At 33.1% G+C, this 9,679-nt stretch overlaps 2 protein-coding genes across 2 annotated transcripts; both read left to right on the top strand.

Moving 5' to 3' along the window:
* The first annotated feature begins 596 nt into the window (after positions 1–596).
* LOC125218904 (polygalacturonase inhibitor 1-like) lies at positions 597–1,695 on the top strand. Its single transcript, XM_048120707.2, has one exon. The coding sequence runs from the start codon at positions 631–633 to the stop codon at positions 1,642–1,644; it is 1,014 nt and encodes a 337-aa protein (XP_047976664.2). The 5' UTR covers positions 597–630; the 3' UTR covers positions 1,645–1,695.
* A 5,830-nt stretch (positions 1,696–7,525) lies between these two features.
* On the top strand, positions 7,526–9,335 carry LOC125185903 (tryptophan aminotransferase-related protein 1-like). The gene is made up of 5 exons (XM_048082289.1): positions 7,526–7,683; positions 7,999–8,305; positions 8,391–8,671; positions 8,775–9,058; positions 9,142–9,335. Exons 1-5 carry the CDS (start codon positions 7,526–7,528, stop codon positions 9,333–9,335), a joined length of 1,224 nt encoding a protein of 407 aa, XP_047938246.1.
* Positions 9,336–9,679: the final 344 nt, after the last annotated feature.

Raw genomic sequence — 9,679 nt, 5'->3', positions numbered from 1 at the left:
AATATATGATTTAACTTTATTATTAAAAATTATATTAACTTTTTTTAATATTTAATTCCACCTTTGCCATATTCGAATTCTGGATCTGCCAGATAAAATCTTGAGCAACAAGTTAGTTCAGGATTTGACAATCAAACGATCAAGACCACGTTGAGAAATTAACAAGTAGCAATATTGATTAAGGAATCCCAGATCCTACATTTGATTGGAGAATCAATGCATGGATCAAAAGAAATCGCACTAAAGCAATGATTATGCTTAAACGAGGAATCCTCCCAAGGTTAAAACCTCAAGAACACAACCTCTCTAATCCGCTGCAAAATCGAAGAGAGTGGGAGGAGAAATAGCATCACTGATTGTGTTAAATATTGATGACTGGAAATCAGAGATATTTGATGAATATGCTTTTAAATATTAGTACTAACTACGCGGTTACATTGCACATGCTCTTATTTCTGTGGTCGAGTGCAAGAGCAAGACTACTCTAGTAAAGTCCAAATTCACATGGTCCACCAGCCCACTAATAATGCAGAGTACACATATCTTGACCAAACAACAATAATTCAAATCCAAAAATAGCACTATAAAATCACAAAAATCCCATCTTACTTTTCCCATCCACCAACAACCATGCCACCACTACTCTTTATCAATATCATCACTTTCATTCTCTTCCACCCTCAAATCTCTGCTGCAGCACGGCTCTGTCATCCCAACGACAGAGCCGCGCTGACAGCATTCAAAAACAGCTTCACAAACCCCAACCCATTCCCCTCGTGGGACCCCGCCTTCGACTGCTGCGACTGGTACGGCGTCAAATGCAACGACACCACCAGCCGTGTCATCGGCCTCGACATAGCATCCCACGACTCCCTCACCGGCACCATCCCCTCGTCCCTCGCCAACCTAACGCACCTCCAAAATCTCCGCCTCCACAAGATCCCCAACCTAGTAGGCCAAATCCCACCCTCACTCACAAAAATACCTAAACTAAGATTCCTTGTAATAAGCTGGACAAACATCTCAGGACCAATCCCACATTTTCTTTCCCAAATCAAGAATCTAGCATACCTAGTCCTCTCCTTCAACCGCCTCTCCGGCACAATCCCTCCTTCTCTCCCAACTCTTCCGTACCTCTTCGCAATTGATTTAAGTCGAAACCAGCTCACCGGCCCCATCCCAGAAACGTTCGGACACTTCCAAAAAACCGCGGGATTCCCAGCACTCGACCTCTCTCACAACAAGCTCTCCGGGCCGCTTCCATCTTCTTTGGCCAATGTACCCTTCTCGTCGGTGGACGTCTCTAGAAACAATCTGACTGGCGATGCGTCTGTGTTCTTCGGGAAGGACAAGGCCGCGAGCAGCATTGACATATCGAGGAACGGGTTCGAGTTTGATCTGTCGAAGGTGAGCTTCATGGAGTCGCTAGATGTGTTGGACATATCGCATAACAGGATTTATGGGGAGATTCCGAAGCAGATAACGGAGGCTGTTTACTTGCAGTTTTTGAATGTTAGTTATAACGGATTGTGTGGGGAGATTCCGACGGGGTGGAAGCTGAGGTATAGATCTGAGCCTTGGGAGAATTCATCGTTTGTGCATAATCGGTGCCTTTGTGGGATTCCTTTAAATCCATGCAAATGATTGTCAATTTCAATTCTAATTAATGAGTTGTGAATAAGCTTTCTTTCTGCATTTGAAAGATTTTCAGTTTATGATCATAATCTTTGGATGCAAACAGTTCAAGTTTCAAGTAAGGCCCATCCTTACTAGCTCACAAGTAGGACTTTTTTTTTTTATCATTAATAAAGTAGGAGGGTAAAAAATGTTTTATTTTCTTTCTTCAAATTAAAAAATAAATAAAATGCAAAATATAGAGAAAGTCCATTATTATGATATCTTTAGGTTAATCTATCCGTCCAATATATAAAATGGGAGTTTTTGAGAAGTTTTAAAAAAATTTACAAGATTGCCATTTAATTTAAAATATTATATTCAATTAAATTGTGTAATTAAAAGGCAGCTACGTGGAGTAGGTAGGAGGCAAAATTAAGTTATTGAGATTCATATTTTAAAAATAAAACTGTAAACTAAAGTTAGTGGGCAGTTACAAATGAATATATTTTAAAAAGCATTTGTATAATTTATAAATACATGATCGTATACGTGTGGGAGTTACAAAAATTCAGGATAATTGGGTCAAATATTTATTAGTAAGGAAAAAATTTGTTGAGAACCCTCCGCCGAAACCCTCATTCACCGCTTCATTTCCGACTACAGACCACCCAACCTACTCTCATGTAATCATCCTTTCTCTTTCATATCTGTTTGCTGCGTTTCTTCTCAAATTATATATGCGGATTTCATGTTTGAGGCCATATACATTCAATGTCACATAGTTGTATGTAAAATTGAAATCTTATGTATCAAATCGTCGTGATATTGTTTCAAATTTGTGCAATTTTGTGCTAATATGTGGTATTTACCTTTTCAATTTTATGGATTTGTGCGTGATTTCGTTTTGGCATTGTGTAATCACATATATTCATATGTTCTTAGTCAATATGGTTTATACTTTATATAATTAAGTATAGCCTCTAAATTTTGATGTAAATATAATTAAGTATGCCTCTAAATTTTGCAGTTACATCAAGGGAAGGGAGGTTATGCGCATAACATTTTAGTCTATAAATATGTCATTTAAAGGTTGGATATCCACACATACTTACTTACCTTATCGTACTCAAGCATACTATTTTCGCTCTTACCATATGTGGTGTGGGCTGGACAAGTTTTATGGCCGTGGACAAGTTTTTGTGGTTGTAGCGTGGCTTTTCCATCGTATTATGGACACTCTTAGTACGACTCGCAACTAGCCCACTAATTTTGTAATGTATGTGTATGTGTCGTGTCGACAATTGTCTCATCATATAAGCAAATAACCCTTTAAAAATATATTAATTAAATACTTACGTAATTAACCACTAACGAAAATACATTACATAACTAAAATACCTCATGTAAATATGTTAAATACTAGGGTTAACTATGCTAAATTTATTTGCTAGAGGTATGTAATATATGAAAACCTAAAATGCTAGGGACTAAACTCATAGTTCACTACTCCCTCCGTTCCCCATTAGGAATCACACTTTGACCGGCCACGGGTTTTAAGAAATGTAAATAAAAGTTGATTTGAAAAAGTTAGTGGAATGTGGGACCTATTTTTTTATATTGGTTTTATAATAAAATGTGAGTGAATTGAGTTAGTGGAATGTGGGACCTACTTACCATTTATGGTAAAAATGAAGTGTGACTCTTAATTGGGGACGAATCGAAATGGAAAAGTGTGACTCTTAATAGGGGACGGAGGGAGTATAATTTAATATACGTTTCATTTCAACCAAAAAATTGTGTTAAAATTGTTGAAATTTATAAGAAGGAAAAAAATAGTTAAACGGCAATCTTTGTTGTATTGAATCAGATACTTTTTATAGCCCCTCTATCCTGGTTAAGATGATACTCCCTTTGTTCCATTAGAAATGAAACATTCGTTTTTGGACATAAAAATTTATGTAGTGTTGTTTTGTGAGTTAATAAAGAGAGAACAAAGTAAGACAAACCTCGTCCCCGTGTATTCACTCAATAGTTTAAGGGAAAAAGACAAATCTCCTCCCATGTCAATGCAATGTAGTATATGGATTTGTAGAAAAACTTGAGTTGTAACATCTCTTCCTACACATATTCCAATACATTATTATTATTATTATTATTATTATTATTATTATTATTGTTATTATTATTATTATTATTATTATTATTACAATTACAATTACTATTATTATTATTATTATTATTATTATTATTATTATTATTATTATATTATTATTATTAGTAGTAGTAGTAGTAGTAGAAGAGTGATTTCATATTTTTGAATGTTGATGTATGAAATTGTAATAATTTAAAAAAGAAAAAATATAGAAACTCGATTAATTTTAAGTGAGTCATCAACAACTAAGTAAATTAATACAGTACAAGTAAATATAGTCATGCTACAAATTCAAATGGTATCTATCTTATACTATATAGAAGTTGTTAAAGTGTGAGTATTATCTGAAATACTTGTTAGCCATTCTTTACGTAGAAAATAATAAAAATATAATACTAAAAGAAAGAAAGAAACCAAGCTGTCTACATATCTAAATAAACTCTCCCATTTCAATTAATGCAATCAATCGATCATGATGTATAGAAATCTTAATATCAAAAGATATGTCTAATTACATGACCTTTCGTTCTAATCTCATCATCCATCGTTCTTTTACCTAGCAAAAAGAGCCATGCTTTCAAATTAGAATGGAATATTTTATTAAATTTCCATGTAGCAAAAATGAAACAAAACCATCAAAGTTAGGTAAAAAAAATCAGTAAATATTGCTGGAAAAAAATGAATCGTTGGTAACTGAATTTTAATTTTTATACTCTAGCTATAATTTAACTTTAAAGATTAAAAATATAAATTGAGCCCAAATCCTTTTCGTTTCCTTTTTTCACGTTAGTATTTAGTCTCCGTATTATAGTTTCTTGTACTTTAGTAATTTTATTGTTAGCTTACGATAATATACATTTTACCGCTATTTAAGTTAGGAGTTTTTAATTGCATTAACTTTGTAATTTATTAAATTTAATTATTACAATCATCAATACATTTTTTCTTTCTTTTACCTATTGTTATTTAATTTACGTATTTTATTTTTATATCATCCTATTCATCATATTGGGTTGAAACATATTGGGCTAAAATAGGATAGTTAGGAATTGTGGACTAAAATAGGATATTTAGGAATCTCCGTTTATGCCGTTATGGTCAGTGTTCTTTCATGATAGAATATGAAAAATAATCATTTATTGCTCAACTATTGTGGGGTGACCTTTTCTATATACACATTAATTCCAAAATAGAAAGAGTATATTGTGTCGTTATATGTCGTTCGTTGATCAACGACTTTTCTAACCTACAAATTAGATAACTGACAAATGATGGAATATCATTAACCGTTTTCGAACGAAATATTTGTCATAAAAGTAGTTTCGGCATTTGTATCGTTATTAGTTGGTTGTATATATCGAGTACTCATTATACACCCTCAACGAATCTAAAATAAAAATAAAAATAATTTATTAATTTCAATACAAACTATTTTACTGTTTATACCATTATATATTATCGGGTAATCGTTATACACATGGAACGAATCTATAATAGTAGATAAATAATTTATGTCTTTTAACATACAAACTATTTCATTGTTTATACTGTAATATATTATCGAGTAATCATTATACACACACAACAAATTTATAATAGAAAATAAATAATTTATATCTTTTAACGCGAACTATTTCATTTGGTAGAATATATAGGTACACATTGTTCAACACCCACATTAAAAATACAAGAAAAATTAATTATTTAAAATTATACTAGTATATCTTTAAAAAAGTGTAGTATATTTTATTAGCGTATATATCTCTATTTAAATCCTTATTTTGTCTCTATGTAATCCTTATTTTCAAAATTATATTCCTTGAAAAAATATGGGTCCATGAGGAAGAGAAATTGTAACTGAAATTATATACCTGAAAAGCAAGATCAATTACTCTATTCCCATCTATATTTTATCTTATTAACTTGATGTTTAATTAGAAAAAGACAAACTTAAACTTCATCATCATGTCAATTCAATGAAATTATACACCATCACTGCGGTATTTTTTTTATAGTCTTCGTTATAGTTTCTTGTACTTTAGTAATTTTATTGTTAGCTTACGATTATATATATACATTTTACCGCTATTTAAGTTAGGAGTTTTTAATTGCATTAACTTTGTAATTTATAAATTTAATTACTACAATTATCAATACATTTTTTCTTTCTTTTACCTATTGTTATTTAATTTACGTATTTTATTTTTATATCATCCTATTCATCATATTGGGTTAAAACATATTGGGCTAAAATAGGATAGTTAGGAATTGTGGACTAAAATAGGATATTTAGGAAACTCCGTTTATGTCGTTATGGTCAGTGTTCTTTCATGATAGAATATGAGAAATAATCATTTATTGCTTAACTATTGTGGGGTGACCTTTTCTATATACATATTAATTCCAAAATAGAAAGAGTATATTGTGTCGTTATATGTCGTTCGTTGATCAACGACTTTTCTAACCTACAAATTAGATAACTGACAAATGATGGAATATCACAAATGATGGAATATCATTAACCGTTGTCGAACAAAATATTTGTCATAAAAGTAGTTTCTGCATTTGCATCGTTATTAGTTAGTTGTATATATCGAGTACTCATCATACACACTAAACGAATCTAAAATAAAAATATAAATAATTTATTAATTTCAATACAAACTATTTCACTGTTTATACCATTATATATTATCAAGTAATCATTATACACATGGAACGAATCTATAACAGTAAATAAATAATTTATGTCTTTTAACATACAAACTATTTCATTGTTTATACTGTCATATATTATCGAGTAATCATTATACACACACAACAAATTTATAATAGAAAATAAATAATTTATATCTTTAACACACGGACTATTTCATTTGGTAGAATATATATAGGTACATATTGTTTAACACCCTCATTAAAAATACTAGAAAAAATCAATTATTTAAAATTATACGATTATATCTTTAAAAAAGTGTAGTATATTTTATTAGCGTATATATCTCTATTTAAATCCTTATTTTGTCTCTATGTAATCCTTATTCCAAATTATATTCCTTGAAAAAATATGGGTCCATGTGGGAAAGAAGTTGTAACTGAAATTATATACCTGAAAAGCAACATCAATTTACTTCATTCCTATCTATAGTTTGTCTTGTTAGGAAGTACTTAATGTGTCATGAGGAAAAGACAAACTTCTTCATCATATCAATTCAATGAAATTATACACCATCACTGCAGTAAAGAAAGTAAGAAACCATATAGTCTGTATAATAAACTCTCACATTTCCTCTAACATAATATATCACTATATCATAATATAAATCTTAATATCAAGTATGTAAATTTGTTACATCTTAAACATAGAGATTATATTAATATTGTATTAAAGGAGTAAGACAAATGGAAAAATATACTATCAAAAGATATGTCAAATTACATGATTTTTTGTTCTTATCTCATCATCCAATAGCAAAAAGGCCATGCTTTCAAATTAGAGTGGCATATTGCATTAAATTCCGCATAGAAAAAATGAATAAAGACTATGAATGTTATTGCTAGATAGAAATGAATCTTTAGTTAGATGAGTCTTTAGTCACAATAAAGTATTTGAAGAAAAAGAAAATTGTGATATAATTGCATCTGAGTGCAACTACTATAAATAAGGGATGAAGCAGGGCCCAAAAATTGTGTCTAAGAGAGAGACTTTGCAAAAAAATCAAACTAGTTAGATTTTTCTTAAAAAAATAAGTAAAAATGACGGGCATTGAAGCTGCAGTTGTGATCGAAAGCTCCGTCCCTTCATCTGTTGCTGCTTCCGTGGCTGCGGCCGCTGAGGTTGAAGTGATCAAAACTACCGAGTCAAAGCTCACTAACCTTGACATTCAAACTATTCCCATTCTCGATTTTGATAAGTATGTAGAGTTTTTATTTTTCTTCATTTTTGCTATATATTTTTTTTATGATCTCTCTTTTTGTGTAAAATGCAGTGAACATTTTGTATGTTTTTTCCTTGTCTCTCCCTCTCTTCATGTATGTAGGAGCGTTCAGTTATGTTTAATTAGTCTTGTTTTTAATCTATCAGTTGCGTGTTAATGCATGCACTAACACACTATTTTTCGCTACACATTGTGTGCTACTTCAGTTCAGTGTGTGTTTTCTTTGCTTCATGTGTGCATTTTTCTCTTTATATTGTGACAAATTAAAGAAATATGGAATTATAATTTCAGGGGTGATCCCACCATGTATGAAGCCTACTGGAAATTAATTGGTGATGATTTCAAAATCACCATTTCAGCATCCGAAGCCCTCAGCTACTTCGCCAACCCCAAGAGTTTCTGCTGGTATATGCTCCCTAAACTCGAGCAAGAAATCAAGAATCTCCACAATTTGGTCGGAAACGCCATCGTGGAAGGTCGCCACATCGTGGTTGGGAATGGCTCCAGCCAGCTCATCCAAGCCGCTCTTTACGCCCTGGCTGAACCCCTCGACCCCCCAAGCCCCATCAGTGTTGTGTCTGCGGCTCCCTTCTACTCCGTCAGTCTTCAAATCCTCATCAATTAACATTGATTGTTTCATTCTAGATATTGTTTGGATCTAATTAAGTCTTTGTTGGTTGCAGTGCTATCCGCAGATAGCAAACTACATGAGATCGGGGTTGTTCAAATGGGGAGGCGATGCTCATGCTTACAATGATGACAAAGCCTACATAGAGATGGTCACTTCACCGAACAATCCTGATGGTGAATTAAGGGGCCCTGTGTTGAAGAGAGCCAATGGCATGCTCGTGCACGATCTTGCATACTATTGGCCTCAATACACGGCCATCACAAAGCCTGCTGATCAAAACATCATGCTATTCACCATATCTAAATGCACAGGACACGCAGGGTCGAGGATCGGGTAGAGGACCTAAAAATACATTGGTTTTATTGACATTAAATGACATTGTTTATATGTTTTTACATTAGGTTGGCTTCATTTTGTTTTTTTGGTGTATGTGAAGGTGGGCGATAGTGAAGGACCCTGATGTGGCGAAGCGGATGGTAAGATTCATGGAAATCAGCACCATCGGGGTGTCCAAGGAAGCTCAACTCAGAGCTATCACCATCTTGAAAATGATCTCCACCAACAGCTGCCCAAGTAATTTCTTCGAATTCGGGCGGTGTGTTATGGCTGAGCGATGGAAGAAGCTGCGAGAAGCTCTTCAAGGAAATGATGTTTTGCAGGTCCCTGACTTTCCTCCTCAACATTGCAACTTCAAACAAGACTATAACGAATGCCATCCAGGTAAAGAACGTCTAGCGGTTGTTTGACTATACATTCGCGTTGGTGATCGATATTGTATGATATTAATTATCTGTTTTGAACAGCTTACGCCTGGATGAAGGCCCAAGAGGGAGTCAATCTAGAAGAGGTAATGAAGGAGGAGAAAATTAGAGTACGAGGAGGCGGGAATTTCGGGTGCCCCAGTAATTATGCTAGGCTTAGTATGCTGGGCAGGGATAAAGACGTTGATTTGCTTCTAAAGAGGCTTCCCTCCATTTTTAAACGTCTAGCTCTTTGAACCCTTTGTTCGTAGCTTACATTGTTTCAGCCATGTGGCGCAGTGGTCTCGACACTTTGGTGTTTGTAAGCTATAAAACAACTTTGAATTAGTTTTGTAAGTTTTGTGCTCGTCTATTTTCATGACTACTCCATAATTTCTATGTGAGTGCTAAAAATACTCCTCTGAACTTAATTCAGTAAATCCCTTTACAATCTTAATATTCAAAGCCCTACATTACAATAAGTACATTATTCTATCATCAACTCTCCAATTCGCAATCATAGTTAAATTTCAAGCTTGAAATAAAGCACAGTTAGATCAGTTCATAGTTCAATTTCATTCATAAAATCACTACACAACCA

Source organism: Salvia hispanica, chromosome 2 (genome assembly GCF_029641045.1).
Source record: "Salvia hispanica isolate PSC_SH4W2 chromosome 2, Shi_PSC_v1, whole genome shotgun sequence".
In the NCBI taxonomy this organism is placed as follows: Eukaryota; Viridiplantae; Streptophyta; class Magnoliopsida; order Lamiales; family Lamiaceae; genus Salvia; species Salvia hispanica.
Note: the sequence above shows the minus strand (reverse complement) of the source record. Positions and strands in the feature narration are given on the sequence as shown.